At 36.4% G+C, this 23089-nt stretch overlaps 1 protein-coding gene across 1 annotated transcript in view; it reads right to left on the reverse strand.

Moving 5' to 3' along the window:
• Window positions 1–13247: 13247 nt before the first annotated feature.
• The window catches only part of LOC145983986 (uncharacterized), a 61121-nt gene continuing 51279 nt past the window's right edge, over window positions 13248–23089 (reverse strand). The window contains exons 2-4 of the mRNA XM_083117234.1: window positions 18915–19109; window positions 18623–18670; window positions 13248–16260 (exon numbers count right to left, since the gene is read on the reverse strand). Of these exons, the coding sequence (XP_082973360.1) occupies window positions 15364–16260; window positions 18623–18670; window positions 18915–19109 (1140 nt within the window). The 3' untranslated portion in view covers window positions 13248–15363. The remainder of the gene's footprint in view (window positions 16261–18622; window positions 18671–18914; window positions 19110–23089) is intronic.

Genomic DNA, 23089 nt, shown 5'->3' on the forward strand with positions numbered 1-23089 from the left:
AAGTTTGTATTTATTCTTAAGGTTCCTCTAGCGTGTCAAATGAAAGGGGCATTTTCAGTACGGATTTTGTTTCAGGATATATATATATATATAATCAAACATGTGTGCGTTGTATGTATTTAGTACTAATTTTGAAGCTTGTGCGTGGAAAATAAATTAGAAACATGGCAAGCAAACATATTCGCATGAAAAATTCGCAGCTCCTCTTATGCCTTGTGTTTTAAAAAGCACATAAATGTATGTGCATACACACAATCTGGAAATGCGGGCCTCCCCGAAGGCGTAGTGGCGACGTCGTCTCTTGGCAATCAAGGTGTCCTGGGTTCGATACCAGGTGGAGGCACATAGTCGTTCGGATCCCACTTTAAACTGTAGGTCCAGTTCCGATTAGCCTTACTGTGCATAAAGTGGACTTAAAACACCAACTCAATCAATCAAACCCGGATAGGCTTCCAAGAACTAACGTCGCTCTCATCTTCAGGGATTGAAGTGCAAAAATGTATCAGAAGTAACTTCAATCAATTAAACTTATGTCTGACATATCTCTGCACTTCAATCCCTGAAGATACAACTTACTTCTGACACATCTATGTACTTCAATCCCCGAAGATAAAACTTACGTCTGACACATCTCTGCACTTCAATCCCTGAAGATAAAACTTACGTCTGACACCTCTCTGCACTTCAATCCCTGAAGATAAAACTTTTCTGACACATCTCTGCACTTCAATCCCTGAAGATAAAACTTACTTCTGACACATCTCTGCACTTCAATCCCTGAAGATAAAACTTTTCTGACACATCTCTGCACTTCAATCCCTGAAGATAAATCTTACTTCTGACACATCTCTGCACTTCAATCCCTGAAGATAAAACTTTTCTGACACATCTCTGCACTTCAATCCCTGAAGATAAAACTTACTTCTGACACATCTCTGCACTTCAATCCCTGAAGATAAAACTTTTCTGACACATCTCTGCACTTCAATCCCTGAAGATAAAACTTACTTCTGACACATCTCTGCACTTCAATCCCTGAAGATAAAACTTACTTCTGACACATCTCTGCACTTCAATCCCTGAAGATAAAACTCACTTCTGACATATCTCTGCACTTAAATCTCTGAAGGTAACAATGACGTAAGTTCTCAGAAACCTATCCCGAAATCATCTGGTTGATATCCCGAGAAAATCTCTTCATCAGTCGCCGCCAGGGGAGCTTCAAGAGCATTATCTCAGCTTTCAATCTTCGCAAAGAATATTTGAATCCTGATACTCAGAATGAAGAACTGTGGTTTTACTTTACAACAGCAGCATCTTGTTGATGTACAACTTGTGCAAGAATATAATTTAAGGTGATTCGGCACTATATGGAAATTTAATCTAATCGAGAATCTCGGTGACATCTCTTGATTACATACTAATGTTAATTTTAGGCAAACGATTAAAGTTCTTCTGTGTCAGGTACAATTCAATTTTAGGATTTATCTCCACTAATTTTCTACTGTACTAATACTATCAAATAATTTGTTAATCCATTTTTTACATTTAAGTTTCTATGAATTTTATTTATGATTTCGAATTTTTTGCAACGTTGAAGAAAAGCTCATTTTTGGTTTCTTGGGATAATTACATTAAATTTAATTAATTTGTTCTCTTTTTATTTTGTATTTTGACATCATGAAAATTATCTACTGGACTTTCCTAACAATCATTTACCTCTTCTTTACAGATTTCTATTCTGAGGATATCTTTGCATCGTTTTTACTATCACTTTGAATATCAAACAAAATGCGTGCCATTTCTCATGACGATAGTGCTATCACGCCATACAGTAAGTACTATAATCTTCAGTATATTCACCTTCTACCTTTCATCATCATTTCATGTATTTTGAGAATCATACAACTTCAAAATCTTTTTTAGGAACATCTGATTTCCTGTTCAGAGAGCAGAATAATATAAAAATAAAAATTCGTATTGAATACGAAACAAAAAATTAGTTATTATATTATTCAGGAAAGTATTTTTATCTTCGGAAAGGTTCCTGTTTTCGTAAGAATTATTAGCGTAACTCAGCCTTTGATGGGCGTAATCTATACATATTTTCGATTTCCGATTTTTAATCCCATGCCCTAATAAAATAAGCGAGACGAAAAATATCGAAATACATTTATATTTAGAGATACCGTAATGACTTTAAAGTTCGCATGATTCTTGTTAATTGACTTATAATAATACTTTTTCTTAATCTCATATTCTAGTAATATAGGACATAAGAATTAAACATAAGTCTAGATATACAATTGTTACATGCACGAAACTTATTATAGTTGAACAAACTAACTCTCTGGTATGCCTAAACAGGAAGGTTTATTGCCCCAGCATGCCCAGACTTCCTTAAGTTCCTATCCTGTACAAGAATTGATCAGTGTAGAACATAATTACTATTTTCCCCCAAGTCCACTTCAACATTCTGCGTTCATCTTTATCTGGACTTACCATAAGTTTTTTTCGAACAAAGATTCTGTTTGCTCTTCTATCCACTCCAATGCGTGGCCTATGGCAGGAATAGACAGATATGTCTCTAATTGATAATATCTCTTCAAGAAACTCAAAAGTAATCTGTAGCATACATTACTTAGAAATTTACATAAAGTATCGACAAATATTTTTAACCAAATTAAAGTGTGAACAACGTCACTTTATATTCCTTTATAAATTTCACTCCCTCTTTCAGCAATATTATCGACAACTGTGTTACCCTTCTTATAATCATATCTTCTTCCCCATTGGTCAGGATCTTTTTTAAAAATATACATTGGAAACAATAAATTTGTGATCTGTTACGAATTGACTTAGGTCTAGATAATTAAAGTTCGTCACATCCATTGGACGAAGCTCATTTCCTTTAATAATGATATGATCTGATTCTGCATTAGATTTGGTTGCTTCTGACATTTTTAGTTTCACATCTTGTGGTAAACGTGAATAAAAACTGCAATAGCTACCAACTCTGGAGAAAGATCACAAATGTCCACTTTTTTTTCAAGCGCTGTTGTGGAATTATCAGCATTAGGATACTGTGCCAGTTTTATCAAATAACATTAATATGATGGTCGAATAGCATCAGAAAAACTGAGCAACAATTCTACATAACTACACTCTGTCTCGGGAATCTGTAGAGCAAGGCCGGCCATAACGATAAGAGAGGGAAGAAGCGGGCAGATCAAAACAGTGCGCGCTGCTGCAAACGGCTGGTAGCTGTAGTCGCGTTTTCCTCTCCGTGCATTCACTTCCGCTCTCAGGCGTTCATTGGTCGAGCCCTCTCGAGTCCTACTCTCGAATAAAACCTTTCTTTCGACACTTTGAAGATCAATTGTTGCTTTAAGATAGGCTAATCGGGAGTGGACCTACAGTTTTAAAGTGGGATCCGAACCACTGTGCAATGTTCCTCCACCAGGTATCGAACCTGGGACCTTGAAGGTGGAACTGTGATTCAGTACAGAGGGGCCCAGGCCCTCCAGTTCTCGTTTGGGTCTCCCTATAAGGGGCTCAATATATAACTTCCAACACGATTTCCTTTTGTAACAAAATATTATTTGTGTGATGCAAATTTCAAAAAATATTTGAGAACTATGTGGGAAATTACACAAGAGTCAGCTCTGAAATGAGCATTTTCATTTTACTCTATCTACAGTAAGTACTTCTTTCTCAAAATGCACGGTTAATTAAGGAAAACATGGTATATTATGATTATGTGCGAAAATAGAAGAAGAAGCATCGGAATACTGTAGTCCTCTGGTCTGAGAAGGGCCTCTCTGTTGTCGCCTTGTAATCAAGGGGCTCCGGGTCACGATACCTGGTGCAGGCACATAGTGGTTCGGATCCCACATTAAACTGTAGGTCCATTCCCAATTACCCTTTCTATGTATGAAGTGGATTTAAAACAACAAACTCAAACCCATGTTCCGAGAATGAGTCAGTTCATCATCAATAATTGGCCAACTTCTTTGCTTTCGGCACGAACGTCAGCTACTTTTAACTTTCATTGCCGCTGTCTATTGTCATATTGGCCTTCTCACCTGATGAACCTCTGAGGCGGTAGCATTTGGAATGTTTTGACTCTCACTTGTATTCATAAGAGACAAAAGTAAGGAGTGCGAAAAAGAATTGATGAACACTCGGATCAGAACCAAAATGAAGAACAACTCAGTAAATGGTTGAATAATACTTCCTGAACAGGACATGATGTACAGAACGAAATCTACCAACTTCGTGAAATTTGCAAAGAAGTTGTTTATAGTGGGCAGTTAGCTGTGATGCTTGATGGGTCTTAAGATATTTCGGACGTGGAACAGCAATCTATGCGTCTGCCCTGTAGATATGAACTTAAATCCACAGAAACACCTTCTTGGATTTTATGCTCCAACTTCTACTAAAGAAGTAGGACTTTATCCGTTAGCCCATCTCCATCTTTATCCAAGCCACTTTGAAGTTTATTGTTACTTTCTTATTGAGTTTTACATTGTTTGCATTACATTTGTCCTTACGTAACACCAGGGCTTGATGTAGAAAATGTTAGTTGAGGGATGTTTGGTCGAGCTTTGCAGTTAGCTGGGGGATGCTCCTATACTTTAACATGGTGAAATGAGACAGCTGGGGGATGCTTTGCAAAAAAATTGAAAAGCCTCACACGTCACTTTCATCTGCTTGCAGTGGGGTGAAATTTTCTTAGCTGGGAAGATACTATCCCCCTGCATCCTCCCTCACTTCGAGCAATGCTCAAGACAACTATTTATAGTAGAATAGGGAGACTAGTGCGCTTACTTTTAACGCTGCCTGCTTCTTGCAAGACAATGTAATTTCAGTGCTTTGCGTCGCAGAGCTATTTATGAAGTATGATGGCCTACTCTGTTGCACTGTGTCAAGCACATAAGAGAAAATTGTACAATATTGGTCAGAGATCATGAAAGATTTCGTTGAACGTTGTGATAGAAGAACCATCACCTTCGGTAAAGTCGAGTAGAAGTTGAAAATATTCTGTTTTGAAATATTGCTTTGTATAATCAAGATTACAGATTTTTATTGTTAATACCTGTAAACACGTTCACGATACTTAATACTCCATTGCTGTGTTATATATTTACACGATGCATAACCAACATTTGAAAAAATACGCGAACGTACCTGTGGGGTGTGTGTGTGTGTGTGTGTGTGTGTGTGTGTGTGTGTGTGTGTGTGTGTGTGTGTGTGTGTGTGAGAGAGAGAGAGAGAGAGAGAGAGAGAGAGAGAGAGGATTGTAACATTGTAAATATTGTAAACAAAATGTGATAATCAAATCATCAACCAAAAGTTACATGTAAAGTAATATTAATACATAATACATAATATAATTAATACATATAATCAAAATAAGTTTATAAGTTTGATGTGCCGTGATATACAGTATATGTTTGTGTTTTAAGTTTTTAGTTAGTTGTAATTACATATTTTCAAAGATTAACACAAGTGTCCCTACTATCGAAAAACTCTTGCTCCCCCCTCCCCCGCTAACGAAATGACATGAGAATTGGAGCCTTGCTTAGCTTTGCTCTCCCCCCCCCCAAATATCAGAAGAAATTGGCGCCTATGCTTCAGACAACATATGGGTTAACACTACTTTCAACCAGAATAACATATACAAGGGTCTTAAGTTCAAAATCACAATCTGGGGGATCTCGAAAGAGTATCATAGTGTATTAGTTTGTTTTAATTCAAGGAAAGTATTTTTGTATATTATTTTGTCACTGATAATGATTAATGACATTTCATGTGTAGAGATGCTTCGTAAACATAATAAATATAATTGGATATATCTGATAATTCTCAAAAGGGGGAAGAATAAATATAACCTGAGTGAATTTAAACAGGGCAGGGAATCGTACGTTTTATCAAATTTATCAATGTGGATTTAAACGTAACAGATCAACTACAGATCAAATTTTTCACATTAGACACACACTTGAAAAAAAGTGAGAATATAATCAAAATGTCCATCAGCTATTCATTGATTTCAAAAACGCATATCATTCGGTCAAAAGAGATAAATTATATAATATATTAATCGAGTTTGGAATACCTAAGAAGCTTGTTAGTATGATAAAAGTATGCACCAGTGAAGCAGAAAGTAAAATTTGTGTGGGTATTAATGTGTCTGACAAATTTACAATTCATGATGGGTTAAAACAAGGAGATGCATTATCTCCATTGCTCTTTAATTTTGCCTTAGAATATGCTGTTAGGAAGGTAAAAGAAACTAACGATGGACTAAAATTAAATGGTGTCACTCAGTTGTTAGCATATGCAGATGATTTACTCTTATTAGGGGATGATATAAATACAATTAAGAATAATGCTAAAATATTTTTCAAAACTGCTAAAGAGAAAGGTTTGGACGTTAACAAAGAGAAAACTAAATATATGCTTACAGGCCGAAACCAAGTGTTAGGTAATAATCAAAATCTAATTATTGATAACAACTCGTTTTAACCAGTTTCCAAATTCAAATACTTAGGAGTAATATTAACATGTGAAAATTATATTAAAGAGGAAATAACAAGTAGGCTTAATTCAGGAAATGCATGTTACTTCTCTCTTCATTAACTTTTGTCTTCTCGTTTAATATCTAAGAAACTAAAAGTTAAAATATACAAAACAGAGTTTTGCCTGTAGTATTATATGGGTGTGAAACTTGGTCCCTTACATTGAAAGAGGAACATAAATTGAGAGTATTTGAAAATAAGATCCTTAGGAAAATCTTTGGACCTAAAAGGGATGAGGAGAAGGTTACATAATTTAGAACTACATAATTTGTATTCATGTCCAGATATTATTAGAATAATTAAATCAAGAAGACTTAGGTGGGCAGGCCATGTGGCACGAATGGGAGAGGAAAGAGGAGTTTACAGGATTCTTGTTGGGAAACCTGATGGTAAGAGACCTGTAGGAAGACCAAGACGAAGATGGAGGGACAACGTTGAGATAGACCTAAAGGAAATCGGTAGGGATGGAAAAGAGTATATAGATCTTGCTCAAGATAGGGACAGATGTTGCCTGTGTTGCTGCAGCCATAAACCTTCGGGTTTAAGAAGGCAAGAGAGTTAGTTAGTTAGTTAGGGAATCGTACGTAATCAGAAATCTCTACGTACAAGAAACGTAATTTATGTCTTTGTATTTAACTTACAACGAGTAAGGTGCCTGGAAATCTTGTTTATTTCGTAAACAAATGTGATGAATCAATAAGCGGCAGCTCATAAGTACTGAACACATTTAATTCGGAGTTTGACTTTTGGTGAAATTCAGGTATAATAGATGTGAATCAATGCAGACTAGATTTACACCAACATCAAACTTTTTTCTGGGCAAGTGAAACGACTTGCAATGTTTTAAAATATGAAATGATTTCTCTTTTACTTTCACAAGTTCCAAAATCAATTTTCTTATGTTTACTGTTTAATCAACATTCACTTCCGCGTCTGCCATTTTATCTTTAAAAATGCTCTTCACTGTCATCTCAGAAGCTCGTTACTTGCGAAGTTTAAAACCTCTTCAGTCCAGTCTAAAAAAAGGTAAAGTGCTCCCCTGTGCATAGCACCACGCCATGAAGGCGTATAGGGGGTGTGGGGGTAACGCTCCACACTTTCTCAGTCCAGTCTAATGTTACGTTAATCAAATTGTAGAAGATACTGGTGTATTCAATTTTCTCCGTAAAATGCACCGTTTTGGAGTTATTTGTTTTTCTTTCAAAATTTTCCGGAATTTTATGATCCTCAGCGACTTTTCACGTCCGTGAATTCTTGGTATGGAATTCTATTGATTTCTCTTTATTCTTTTATCTATACACATATCGTCTGCTTTTTAAATAATTTCGACTTTTAAGTCAATTTCTTCTTATTTGCTTCGAAAATATTACATTTGCAGGGATGCAAACTTCGATCTGTTTGCAGCCGTGATATTATTTATCCAATCGAGTTAGGAATATGTTTTAAGAATTTGCAAAATACGTAACATATATTCCATTTTTCAATCTCTAAGAAGTATTTAGCATAGTGCGGTGTGAAACCCCTCCAATGTTGAGTATTGCATACAAGTGTGAATTTGTAATTCTTCTGTTATCCATATTATCAATTCGACCTCGCTATACAATTAACCTAAAGACGTAGAAGAGCGAGATTAACAAAAAAAAAAAAAAAAAATAGTTGAACCAATTGCTTCCATTACATGACGGTAAGAAATGCAAATTTATGGAACGTGAGAAAGTGTGCAGTGAAGGTCCAGTTGAAAAGTGTTCAGACTTACATTTTGTGACCATTTTGTGTCCCAGTCTCCGATGAGTGCTGAACACAGCACTATTATTCTGGGTTAGAATCCCAACCAGAGCATGGGTGAGTTTGTCATTTCATATTGTCCATCCGATCATCATTAATTCTTATCGTGTAAGTTAACTAAACAAAATAAAATACCTTGTTCTAAAATATGCACATATTTATTTTATAAATTTGTGAATTAAAATACGCATTTAATAAATATTTAAGTAGTATGTGAATATGCTACATTATTTTCAATGTTCTTATTTTGTAACACTTCAAAAAGGTCATTGCTAGAAGTTTGATAATGGAAACGATTTCATAGATATTTCGGGGTGGGGTTAATCCCAAAAACATATATCTAGGCACACTCTTGATAAGACATGAGAAAAATGCTTTATTGTAGAAACACAAATAAAAAAATATTTTGACGCTTAAACTAAACGTGATACTTTTTAACACCATAGCATCATTATCATTATTTTGAATGTGATTTTATAAATGCGAGACTTCTTAAACATGTAACTACATCATTTGCCGTAGATTTTGTTGATTTTCTCAAAACACATGGGTTAATGGGGTTTCTGAAATAAACGATTCAGTTCGAAGCTAAGAAGTGTTTATTAAACTACTTATTTTTCAGCCAATATTGTTTTCACCTAGTTGAAAAAGTGCAATTACGACAATTAGTTTAAAATTATTAAACCAAGCAATCAGCAGCGATTGAACTCTATGTTGCATTTTTAATCAGTTCTTTGGATTCATTTTGTGCTTGTTACACGTGAACAGATTGATGTCTTGATATTTTATCAATATATTAATCTTTTATCTAAGTGAATAACCTCATTCATCACATCACACCTTCCAAAGCAGCCTCATCAACTATCCATTAATTTCGTTCTTACTAGGGGGTGTAGTCTTGCTACCGTGGCATTCTATCCACATACTGCGAGTGTCCATGTGCCCTATAAAACGAGTCTCGCTTATCGCACGTAAGTGAAACAACTTCTCGGTATAGCCCATATTCGTCTTCTGACGTCAGGTTAAATAGTTTCGTTGTTGGGCTAAATGTAGTTTCTTTATGCTAAGAGATTTAAACCAAACAAGCCTAACAACCACGATCGCAGTCTGCACTTGTGTCAGAAGATGAAATAAGGTGCTTGACCGAGAAAGGTGTTTGATTTGCGTGTGATGAGTCATATCCCTGTAAAGCTGACATTCGACGTAAGCACGTTCGCGAACACAGCATAGTGGCGATATCGTGAATCGAACTCTCGAAGCGTTTGGCAACTGAGGCCTGCAAGAATATCAGAATAAAGACAAAGATCTCTGGTGTGAACTTAGGGAAGGTTTAATTTTTACCAGGATATTCGCTTTTCAACATGAATATGTCCTACCCCAGATGGCACATTAAGCTTACTTCAGAGTTGAAACGCGCTTGTAGTGCTAAGTGAAGAAGCTTGCTTCAATCTTGTTTTTGCAGCCATATGCTTGAATCAACCGAACTACACTCTGCCTCGGGAATATGTGGAGCAAGGCCACGCATAATGTTAAAAAAGGGGAGATAGCGAGTGTGAGGGGCACAGCAGTACGTGTGGTAGCTGCAGTCGAGTTTTCCCCTCTCACGCGTTCATTGGTCGATCCCTCTCGAGTCCTTATTGGTCAGAGGACTTGTTTTCGTTCGCTTGCTCCACAGACTCGTTACCGCTCGTCACACTTGGCAGCAAGCTTACCAAGTGATGCTTGCCGTCCGTGTAAGCTAGAGCTAAAATCTTACTTCGTGAGGATGGCACAAGAATAAGCTTGCACCAAGGACACGGTACCAAGCTAGCTATACACAAGATATGGTAAGCTTGACAGAAGCTCCCTTGTTATCTGTGATATGATGAACCTTCGTGATAAGTTCTATAAAATAACAAATAAACAAGTTGTGGAACACGCAAATTTCCACTATATTTCTCTGTTTTTTAGTTATAATTTGCGTCACTTTTATTTCCCCTCAAGCGTAATCGCGATGATGAGGATGATTAATGAGCTGATGGAATATACCCTGTCCCAGCTAACTGTGGAGGAAGGCCGCGCATAGCGTCAGAGATGCGAAGGAAATCGAGTGGCCAGAGCGAAGCTGTAGACGCTGAGGGAAGGCTGGTAACTGCAGTCGCTTCCCTCCACTCCATGCAATTCCGTTCCTCTTATGTGTTCATTGGTGGAGCCGTCTCGCGTCACTACTTGCGCAGAGACTTGTTTTTGTTTGCCTGCTCCACAGTTAGCTGGGACAGAGTATAGTTGATGGTACGTACAGTCACCGGCAGTAAAAATGGGACAGCTAGATCCTGAAATACGCGCTTCCCTGCAAGGTGCTATGTGTGTTGCTTAACTCTACGTAGGTGGTAGAAGTTGCCATAGAGAATTTGTTATTAAGAGCTAGTTAAAACACACAACGCCTTGCAGGGAAGCGAGTATTTCAGGATATAGGTGTCACATTTTTTTATTGCCGGTGACTGTACAAACACAATGGAAAACCAATGTCTTACCTAAGAGTCGAATCAGGGACCAGTAAACTTCGATTCGCCCGCCACATCCAGGTCATATATAGGGTGTACACAAGTGAAGTACGACATTTCGGAGCGTAACAAAAATAAAACTGCAAATTTATAGGAAATCTCTGTCATGGCAGCTGTGGAAGTTTCTTTGTAGGCTGGCAACTAGTTCTAAATTCTGGCGTGTGGCGGCACTAGTTGTATTATAAGCAGAAATGGCGACTCCACAGGAAAGTGCTGTAGAATTCACAAGAGGGTTCCTCCCTTTACAATTTTAATATTCTGGCGTTCTGCTTAAATAACTCACTAAAGAACTTAATACATTACGTCTAGCTCTGGAAGTAGCACAGATTGAATTTCTAATCTGTTTTGTGTAAACAGCTTGCTTTTCCATTACACACTATTTTTTTTTTTTGCAATCATATTGTTGTTGGACATACAAATTAATAGCAGCTCATGCCTACTAGGTGTTGCAGAATATATCGGGGAGAAATTGCGTGTTTCATTGAAACGCAGATGATAGGATGAACAAAGCAAAACGTAATTCTCCGCAAAGTGGTAAAAGGGGAGAAGACCTGCATCAGAAACTACGTTGAATTTTAATGACCTATGTAATGCCTTTAATAAAACAAGGAAGCAAACCAGTTGTCAGAAAGGGGGTGGGGGAGGAAAGGGCTTTTGTAGCTAGATGTAACTGACACCTCCTTGCTGTGCTTCTCTCGTGTCTAATTTGCATCATCTCGCTATCAAGTTAACGAAATGTTGATCGAGGGGAGTCGGTGTAATACAGAATGAGAGAGTCCATTTCGTTTGCGAAAATATGTACAATTTTATTTAAATCCAACTTTTTCTAATTGCTATTAGCGCAATAGAGTGTATACTCTGTCTCTGGAATCTGTGGAGGAAGGTCGCGTTTAGCGGAAGAGACTAGGAGATAGCGAGGTGGGCAAAGCAGTGCGCGCTGCTGCAAACGGCTGCTAGCTGCACTCACTTAACCTCTCGAGTCACTACTTGCGCAAAGGCTTGTTTTCTTTCGCTCGCTCCAGAGATACTCGGGACAGAATGAAAGCTATTCATTTCTACACTGCATTGTTTTAAGTCATACATACACATCTGCAGGAAACACATCTCCAAATGATTTCAATCAACTGATTCACTCCTCTTTGGGTCACAATCAATGTTACACTATACTCAAGGAAACATAATTATGCAATAGTAATCAAGCGCAATATCAGTTCTAACAGATTAATGTTTGACATTTTTTCTCATGTTTCCCGAAAAATAACTGATTTTAATAATTTTTTGTACTGATCCTGAATCAGTTTTTAGTTTTTCTATCGCTTATGCTTCTAGACAAGCATATCAAATACATTCAAAATAACATAGAAAATACATGTGAATGACATAATAAAACGTACTTCTGATCCTAAAACGTAACGTTCAGTATGAGGATTACCATTTGTGTGAAGTTCGTGGAATTTTTTAATTAAACCTTGCTGTGTGGTATTTACGCACACAGCTGGAAAATGGAAAGTATATACGTGTAAAAGTTTGAATGTTTGTAAATGCTCGTGCCTAGGTTGCTTTTTGCCCAGTAGCCGGGGAAGCCAACGGTTGTTTTCCCCCAACGGCTTCCCTGTTTGAAAGGTAACAATAGGGCCTTGCCCCTGTGCTTGGGGGCGGGCCGTTTGTCGGAGGTATAAATACCGGGTTCCGACTTGTTACGGGGTCTCAGATCTCAGAAAGTTGCCGTCGCTCAGAAACTCGGACAGTTGCCGACTCTCAGATACTCCGATACAAGGCCCGATGGAGTAAGACAGTTTTTTTTATGGATGCATAGATATACACAGAGTGAGCGTCGTATGCATAGGGGCGGGTTAGAGCTATGTTAAATAGTGTGCTTGTAGAGTGAAGTCCTGATAAGTGCATTTCTCTGTGATGGGGCAAAAGGCAACCTGGGGAGGTTGTTAATGAAATGTAACGAAAAAGATGCAGATACGGCGAAGGGTAGAGGTGTAAATACAACTCTACATAAAGAGATAACTGAGTGAGACGTTATTTTTTCCAACACCCTCAACAACAATCTGCCTCAAGTTTGTTGTTCAACCTCTCTGAAAGATGTCCATGCAGCTATTACAACTTCATGAAACGTATCTTTGAATGCAATGTTTTGCATCAGTTGTCTAATGTAAGGACCATTAAATTATTCCCACCTTGCCTAGCTTGTCTTCGGTTTAGGAAACGTCTGGTGCAAATACTGAAACGCAGCCTCGTTACATTTCGGAGCTTTTAATTTTTACAAAATGATTGTTGAACACTGTTATCTTATTTACAAATTCATAATAAATACGAATTAAGCTATACTTCAGTAACTTTATTCAAAAATCATAGTTGTACAGCTTTATACAATTCTGTATCAAACCAATGGATATAATAATATGTGCTAAAATAGTATGCGATATAACACTTTTTGTGCACAAGTGACTATAATACTGTAGTGGTAAATCAGGTTGAAAGCTCTATTATATGTTTCAACCATATACATTTTGTGACACCACTTAATAGGATTAGTTGTTACATTAGTCAAATATCAAACAACTAAAAATGAATATTTGTTAAAGTTTTCAAATACACAACTTTAACTATAACTGTATCTTCAACTTGTAGTTAGTTTCGAAATAAAGACATTTATATTATGATAATTATATATTAACTTGCATATGCAAAAGTTGCAAACCAATACATCTTTAAGATAAAGCAAATAAGCAGAATCACGATCACCTTCTGTGTTATACAGTAATAGAAATCACATAATTTCTGTTAGATGTATATTTTCTACAATCAAATGTTTGTTAATTAGTCTGTTGTTTCGCTGAATAATTGTTATTATTTGGCACAATGGATATATAAAAATAATTTTTGTTACAGTATAAGTAAACTGAAAAACCACCAGTGTTAAATATACTATATAAAAGAGCTACATCTTCTACAACGTTTAGATAAAATGTTAGAATTTGTAGTGTTATAAAATCAAAATATACAATTACAACAATAAAATACATGCTGCCATTTTTGCTTTAAATATGGGGCCATACGCGCCGACTCCATGGGGCTTGGGAGAGCTCGAGCACCCCCCCCCAATGTTATCAATGTGGGGGCAGAGCCCCCCAAATAATTTTGCTTAAGAGAATCTAATGTATTATTTTGCTTCTCTTGTAAAGTTTACTCTGAATTGTGCCACATGAACTTAACTTTAAATACTAATTTCAAATGTTCTAGACCATCAACTTTGGGGGCTGAGACATCTAAACCATCAACTTTGGGGGGGGGGGGGGGCTATGACCAGAGACAGCAAAACACATGACTTATTAATATACATATAAGTATGTAATTATGAGTATTGTTAATATTTTAACTAAAAAGAGTTTTAAAAGAAGATGTGCATGAACTAGAAGAGTGGGTGGGACGTTCGGGCTACAAATGGCTCTCACATGACATTTAGAACGAGATCATTGATATATTAGGGAGATCTGTTTTGCGCTCCGTGGTAGCAGATATTAAAAGTCGGGAATATTTTGCTATTATGGTTGACGAAACTTGTGACATATCCATCCGTGTACAATTGACATTTTGCATTCGAACTGTAAATGAAAATTTTAATTTAATTTTTTTGAGGAATTCATGGGCCTTTACGAGATTTCGAACACTGAGGCCAAAACTTAAAAAAGGGAGGGAGTGAATCATTCATTAATTTGTTTCAGTGATCAGAGCCCCCCCCCCCAATAATTTTGACAAGTCGGCGCCCCTGTATGGGGCCAAGCACTGCGTTGAGGTAAATAATATGGCAACAATTGCTTTTGATTTTGCAAGATAAATATGCAAATTGCATTCCTATGCAACACAAAAATTTAATAGATTTCACAGCAAATTTAAATTTTATAATTTTTGGCCATTTATTGTAATATACTCTCGGGCAATATATGAACATCTCTTTTCCAATTCGTACAATAGTAAACATTCTAAGTAGATTTTCAATATCTGTTCATTAATTGTTGTATTTGTGTTATTGAAAGTTATCATAATTTTCAGTTTAACTTAAAAGTTATTATTTTTCAAAACTGAATTGTCCATCGGAAAAATGCAAAACAAAACATTTTTTTTCTATTTAACTTTCAAATGTTGAATCAGATTGAAATACATCACAAATATACCAACAGAAAATTCGTTTATATGGACACCAGTCTAAACCATTTACAAACAAATGAGTCAAGCACAACTAGTATGTTATTCAGCAAAGTACAGGCTAGTAAGTAATCAACTCTTTTGGAGGTTTTGCTTTCAACGCCACAAAGGAATTTTATACCATGCTCCATATTAAATAAATTTTCATTTTATGAACAATATGTTGACATGTGTATGTATTACACATATATATGCAAGACATTAAAAAATATACCATTGTGAAAGTTGGTTTCTTATTTGCCTAAAGGCACAAATTCTCTTTCTCTTTCCATTGAGAAATCAAACTCCCTTTCAATAATTTCATCTACAAATGGTTCATCGTGAACAAGCATATTTATGTATCTTTTCTCATTCACTCTTTGAATGGAGTAAGTGCGCAGCAACTTCTTCAGTCGTCCACTATACTTAACACACTCTCTTTCTATCCAACCCTTTCTGTTGTTCATGTAATCATATACAATGAATCTGCCATTGCATTTGTCGTTATAGCGGTATCTCAGAAACAAAATAAACTGTGATCTGACACACAGATAGTTCAATCTACTCAACCTTCTACAGAAATCACTCAAATCAATCCAGTTGTAGTTTACAACACGGCCAACAATTAACCGTTCCAAATTTGGACCCAACCTGACAGAAATGAAATCCTGACCGCCCAGTTGCAATTCAAATATGATTGAAAGATCGTCAAACAACACATTGACATCGAATGGCAATATGCATGTTTTCAGAATCTCGTTCCGATCAAGTACAGTCTTACACAGTTTGGCCAGTCCGACATTGTATGTACGCCAAATTTGACGTTTGCTATAATCTAGCCAACAAAATACCTTACATGTGTTCCACACCCGGTCACGCCAATCTATATTCAAGTCAATATCACTATCTGTGATTATCTTAAAGTGAGTCACAACATAATTGCTGTTGTTTATGTACTGCAATATCTGTGATACGTGCCCAACATCATAATTGTCATGTTCGAAGTTAACTTCCACCTGATTATCATTTGCAAATGAAATATACTTGTTGAATACAAAATTTCGAGTTATACTGTTCCAGTGCTCGCAAACGTTATGTGCCCATATACCAACGAAAGATAAAATATGAAGGATCATTTCGCACGGCAAAACCTGTGAAGAAATACAAAAGCAGTTAACAATGATTATACGTATTAATGTGTTATTGAATGTTTTACATCCATATAGTATAACTCTGATTCAAAAGCCTCCCGGCACCATAGGACAACTCTGTTATAGAATAGAATAGAATAGAATAAAATCGCCTTTATTGAGCGGGCGTGTTTCAGCCTTTTACAACAAATCCTTGTCAAATACATATTGCAAATGGTATCTTACATAACACAATCTGAAAATCAGTTTTACTGTAGAAAAGTTTTACTGTTACACAGAGTAAAATATAAAATCACAATTAGTATACTGTTATTACAGAGTTAAAACTAGAACTAAAGCCAATACTTCATTCCTGTACCTTATAGGAAAGACAAAGCCGGGCACTATTGTTTGGACAGTATGTGTTTCTTTAAGTTTAATTTGCATGTTGCAGGGTGGAGTTCCCCTAAGGTCTGTGGTGGGGGAGTTAATTCCATTCTTTTATCGTTGTAACTATGAAAGAGTTTCTGTAAAGTGTTGTTTTATGTATGTGAATCGTGAATTTAGTTTTCTGACGAAGGTTAATTTGGTTTCCGTTCTTCCTGTACGGGACAATTTGGTCATATAAATATTTAGGTACCTTGTTCTTCAGGCCGGCCCCTGTGGCAGAGTGGTTAGCACATCGCGCTACGACGCCAGTGTCCATTCATCAATTTCATCATATCATAACTCATCCCCATCTTCGCAAATTAGCCAAAAGTGGCACAAAAAGCGAAGTAAAATAAAGCAAATCAAATCAAATCAAATCAAATCCTTGTTCTTTAGGATCCTGTGACGCAACGACAATGCCAAAAGTGTTCTCCTGTTTTTAACGTTTAACCAATGAAATTCCTTTAAGTACGGGGTTATGCGTTCTCCTCTTTTGACATTCAGTATAAATCTTATGCAGCTGTTTTGTAGTTTATGTAGCTTGTAATTTAGGGTATTGTTGATGTTTAGAAATACGGGGGAAGTAAAATCCATTTTTGGCATTACAAGTGTGTTGACTAGGTGAGTTTTCGTTTCTTTGCTTAGCATATATGTCTGAATGGAAAAAGTTATTTTCGTTTAGTTTAACCGTTTGTGTGACATGAGAACCGTAATGTAGAATCTTGTCCAATATTACACCAAGGTTGCGTGGTGTTTCAACTTTCTGTATTCTTGAATTATTCAGTGTAGGGAGGTTATTTTTAATTGTTCTAACTTTTTGAGATTATTCGTCGAGTCCAGAGTTAAAATATAAGATTTAGATGAGTTCAACTTGAGTGCATTACATTTAGATATTGCATTAAGGTCCTTTTGCAATGCATCTAGGGTCATTGCACTATCTCTTAATGATGTTCGTATGTATATATACTTGTGTGTCATCCGCATGCTGGTGGTATTTCCGATGTTTTAGTGCTTCATTAAAATCTTTGATGTAAAGGGAAAAGAGAATAGATAGGTCCTTGCAATATTCCTTGTTTGATACCAAGTTGTGTTTGATATACAAGACTTATTTTCATGTACTTATTAGTGCAGAGAGCGAAAGGGGAGGAGGTTGTTGGAAATACTTTTTATTCAGTCCAATGTGCTTGAATTTTCAACATAAAATGCTCCGTTGGTAATGAGAACGGTTAATTCCTTATTGCCACATGGTTCGTCCTCAAAGGTGTACTTACGTTATCGCAATACTGTACTGTAATGTCTAGTGTCCATTGGTACTGTTGAATGAAGTCTTCTGTCGTTTTCTGAGATGAAGCTGACACCGATGGATGTCGGTGGCCGAAGATGTAGCACCATTTTCATGTGTTAGTTTTCTGCTTATCTAGGGTCGAGGGGTGGGTATTTACACGTGTTACATGTTCACGCTTTTTTACTTTACCTCTAATTATCGTCATCAATTTTTAATTTACCTAGTAGTACGATATCGCGATAACACAAATGCTCCCTTTAAGGACGAAGCTTGTGGCAACAAGGTATTTTCCGTTCTCAGGAATCTCTGTAGCAAGAGCACGAAAACAAGTCATCTGCGCAAGTAGTAACTTGAGAGTGCTCGACCAATGAGCACGTGAGAGGAAAATGGATTACATGGAGGGGACACAGTGACTGCAGCTACCAGCAGTTTGCTTCGCTCCCCGACTCGCTTTCTCCCCTTCTCTGCCGTTATACGCGGAGTTGATCCACATACTCCTGGGATAGACTGCACGTTGAAAATTCAAACACATTAGGTTAAAAACCATATGTTTCCAACAACTTTTCCGTACTTCCATTTCTCGCATTCTGCACTAATAACGTAGTTGTATGATACCGGACTTTTGAATCACCCTGCATAATAGACGGTAGACTAGTGACAAACACTTACCTCATTGATGCAAGCCCCAGTTAGATCACTTGTGTAGGAAGTTTCAACCTGAAAACAAAAGTACCACATGTATCAATCACACGATTAAATATTGAAATTAAATAAAAAAGATTCATTTGGTTGATTTTTGAAGTAAAATCAACTAATTACGAAGATGCAAATTAATGATGATTTGATGAAATTGATGAAGGGATATTCAAGAAGAACACACATTCCCAGGCTGTGGTTCGAACCTGGGAAATTAACTTAACAAATAATAACACTGTGAAAGTTGTTTGTGCTCACAACTAACCTGGTTATCAGTGGAGACAAGATGTGTGCAGTCAGACTTCTTACGCCTCTTGCTTGGTAACCCCAGTTCCCTTTTACATATGGGTCCTGCTTCATTGGCAACATAGCTAGGATTAAGCTTAGTGTTCATATAACTTGGACCTGGTACAGCACCATCGCTTCTCGGCCCTTGCACAGCATTGTCATCCAGCTCCATCTAAAGAAACGTAAATTGTTAGATAGGTAATTGTCACTACTTTTCTCTTTTTAATAAAACTACGTACGCTAACCATTCGTCTGCTTATTGAATTTGTGCTACAATATAGGTTTAAGAACTACATATGTTTTGACACATGCTTCAATTTCTATTTAAACAAAATATAATAATTTGTTAAGATTAAGTCAATATAAATTAAAGCTATTAAAAATGCAGAAAAGTTAAGAGAGTATGAGCTAAATTGAGCTGTTTTAAAAAACTACATAAGCTCTACACAGTGAATTCTGTTTAACCCCTTTACCGCGGCAGCCTTGAAGAGAAGTTCGACAAAAAAAAGATCGTCTACATATAGACGCCACCGCAAAATAAATTCATCATAAATAATAACTATATTTAGACTCTCCGCAAAATGAAGTTAATCAAAACAATCTATATATAGACTCTGCCGCAATTTACCATTATATATTAATTTTTGGATTCATAAATTATTTTTATTTTTATATTTTTAAAATGCACATATTTTTAATTTGTACTTTTAATTATTTTCATAGGGTAAAATATGTAATAGTTTTTTTTGTTTATTGAAATTTTTGTTTATTTCTTCAATAACAAACAAAATACACGTAATTACAAAATTAATATTATTGATTTTTTTTATATTTTGAGTACAATAATGCCACAAAAACTTTTGTTGCTATAGAGTCAGTATATACCTAACTTACAATAAGAAAAACTAATAATTGCAATTGTGATCCACATTCAATATATAATGTCATTTTTAATAGTCCTTCTTTTTTTCTCAGGCTCATATTTACTTTGGTAAGTTCTCCACTGTATGATACTCTTTAAAACATGGTATGATGCACAATGGCAACTCGCATACGTCACAGCAATAGATACTTCTTCTAACTTTGTTTTGTAGTGTGCAATACACACATCTTCTTTGAAGCTTCTTCTTGGGACCAGGTGCATATATAAGAATTTCGACTGGGAAATGTCTTCCTGTAAGCCTTGTGGGACATGTTCCTAAGTTGAGGGGACCTGTTGGTTTTCTAATCTAGTACACATCTTTTCCATAAGCACTAATGAGCTGCTCAACGAGATCCATTTTGAAATCAAGAAATTTCTTTCCACCTCCATTGCGCCTGTAAATGATGTGGCTGTTGAGAAGAGTTATCTCAAGGAATCTGAAAAATATCTTCTTGTAGTATTTCTTAAATCCTTTTCTTGTAGGCGAGGAAGCAGATGTAATTTGGTCCATTAGATCTATTCCTCCCATGTGACACCTTTTATACTGTACACATACTGTGGGTTTGCTAATAGGTTTTCCTGCAACCTGGACTTCTTCCTTCGTGTCATCATAAATTGTGCTCAGCATATGTACATATTTCTTGTCTCTCCACTTCATGTGCATGAGCTTACTCTTGAACCTAACAATAGTTTCGCCTTTTTTTCAACACTTTGTAATTTACTTCCTTGCGAAGGTTCTTCCTCGTGAAAAGCACTGTTCCTATGGCATCTGTTTTGTTAGTGACAAGAATATCATAAAGCTCAGGAGAGGCATAGAAATTGTCTATTCCAAGAGTGTATCCTTTATTCAATAATGGTTCAATAAGACTCAAAACTATCTTCGTTGGCTTGGTGAATCCTTTGCTAATTTCTTCAGATATTCCTGGAATATTACAGGGATAAGTCGTTTTTTTACCCGTGTAAACTAGAAGATTCCAAACGTAGCCAGTTTCTGCTTCTGCTAATATATAACATTCAACGCCAAACCTGGCTCTCTTGAGAGGGATGTATCTTTTCCACCTGAGTCTTCCTTTCCACAAGAACAATGATTCACCAATACTTATATTTTTAGCTGGAATGTAATGGGATTTGAACTTTCCGAGAAGAAAGTCTATCACATCTCGAAATTTTATGGTTGGCACATCTTGTTCTACTTTATCAGACAAGTGCAAATATTTCATAAGTAAGCTGATCCTGTCCCTACTAATGCACTTGGAGAAGAAAGGAGTGGATATCAGAGGATTGGTAGAGTGGTAAGATTCGATGGTCGGCTTTCTGACAATCCCTTGCAGAATAATGAGAGCTAGGAAGACGTACATCTCACCAACACTTGTGTCCTTCCATAAAAGGTCTCTGCTTTTCCGTCTCATTTTACCTGATCTTCTTTTCTCATCTCCTACTTTACTAGCATATTTATTTGTTTCGCTCACAATATATTCCATCAGAACTTTATCAAAAAAAGACTGAAATATATCCAATGGACTTATGTGGCTTCGAAAGCACTAACTTCACACCACTGTCACCTGTGAATGGGAAAGGGTCTCTGCTTACCATTGAAGATTCAGTCCATGTATCAGGTGCAGTTTCATCTTCCAACTCACTGCCGCTAGTTTCACCATCTTCTTCTTCAATTCTTGTCCTATCGTTTTGAGCATCTTCATCACTTGAAACAATATCTTCACTGCAAGTTCCTTCACTTTCAACATCAGAGATTTCATCCAGAAAATCATCATCTAAGTCATGCTCCAGTAGATGCTGAATATCAGTACGTCTGAGGTTTCTCCCCGCCATTGCAAAAATTCTGTGTGCAATACACAAAATAAATATGTACCATTGCACAATGCACACCACTAGCTAACGAAACTTCCTCTTGGGAAGCAGCTCTCGAACTAAAAGAAAAGCCACCTAACACAAAGCAGTATACGATAATCAATAGAGTCCATATAGTAACAATGGTAAACACACAATACAATTTTTTTTCGGTACCAACAATGCATAAAAATGGACTGTTTGCTTGCAAACTTCTTGCACAGACCTGTAAAAGCATTAAAAAGAGGGGCCTATAAATATAACTTGCCGCAATACAACAGCCGTTAATTTTCCAACACCGTCTATATATAGTCGCACCGCAAAATAGTCCCGTTTTTCGAGAGTCTATATATAGTTCCGCCGCGGTTAAGGGGTTCGAACTTGGATAACTCGAATTTTATTCCCCTTGAAATCATCTTTAATGATGTGTTTTTGTTAATTCGAATTTCTTTCGTGTCCTCTTTGAGTTCGAATTAAAAAGAGTCCACTGTACATGTAAAAATAAACCTTGAATTACAGTAATTTTTCAACAATTCGATCATGTAACTTAAACTATTTACATTTGAAGCAATCGCATATTGTGCTATTAATTGTTATTTTTTTAATGGACAATTGTTGAATCTGGAAAATAAATTATATTGTAGTTCAATTTCCGAAAGACCTTCTCGAGTTTACTGGCCGTGAAGGGGAAAATTTAAACGTTGAAAATGGAGGTGTTCTTCAACTAAAGTGTGAGATTGCCTCTTGTAGCCTCGAGCTCTTGTTAACCTTTTGCGTGGCAAAACGCTTGTCGATCTTCCAGGAAGAGGTTGATTTTCTGAATCCACAGATCATTCCGGAATAACGAGGCAGTTTATGAAATGCAGCTTTGTAGATATCACGAAAATCATCCGACAAAATACTTCGAATTACTTCCCGTAGTTTAGCTATTCTTTCTTTAGATATCAATTTATAAAGGTAAAGGTAAAGTGCTCCCCTGTGCTTAAATTTATCTTTGTCATAATGTAAATTAACAAGAAAAGTAGCTATCTCAGTTTGCAATTCATGCAATTTTACCGAGGTACTGTTTAATACAAGTCAATTAATCCTGAGTAGGAAGAAAGTAATGCTGCTATTATTTGAGGGATTGAAACTTCTTAGCCATAAATAAATTTGGCACTTATCCCACTGTTATAATAAGTAATCACATCCTGAGGAAATTTTTATGGTGATGAATGAGTTAACTAGCCATATCAACTTTTTCCTTGGTCTTTGGAAATAAATGCTGAGGAAAGTACAATACAGTGGCGTGTTTTCGGTTCCTTTTCGGAGGGGTTTAAGCTGTTTTTCGCTTAGCATGCCGCTTAGCATGTCTCTGCAGTTCACACGTTCTATAATTGAAT

The sequence above is a fragment of the Lepisma saccharinum genome, chromosome 2 (genome assembly GCF_977018435.1).
Source record: "Lepisma saccharinum chromosome 2, izLepSacc3.1, whole genome shotgun sequence".
NCBI classification, from domain to species: Eukaryota; Metazoa; Arthropoda; class Insecta; order Zygentoma; family Lepismatidae; genus Lepisma; species Lepisma saccharinum.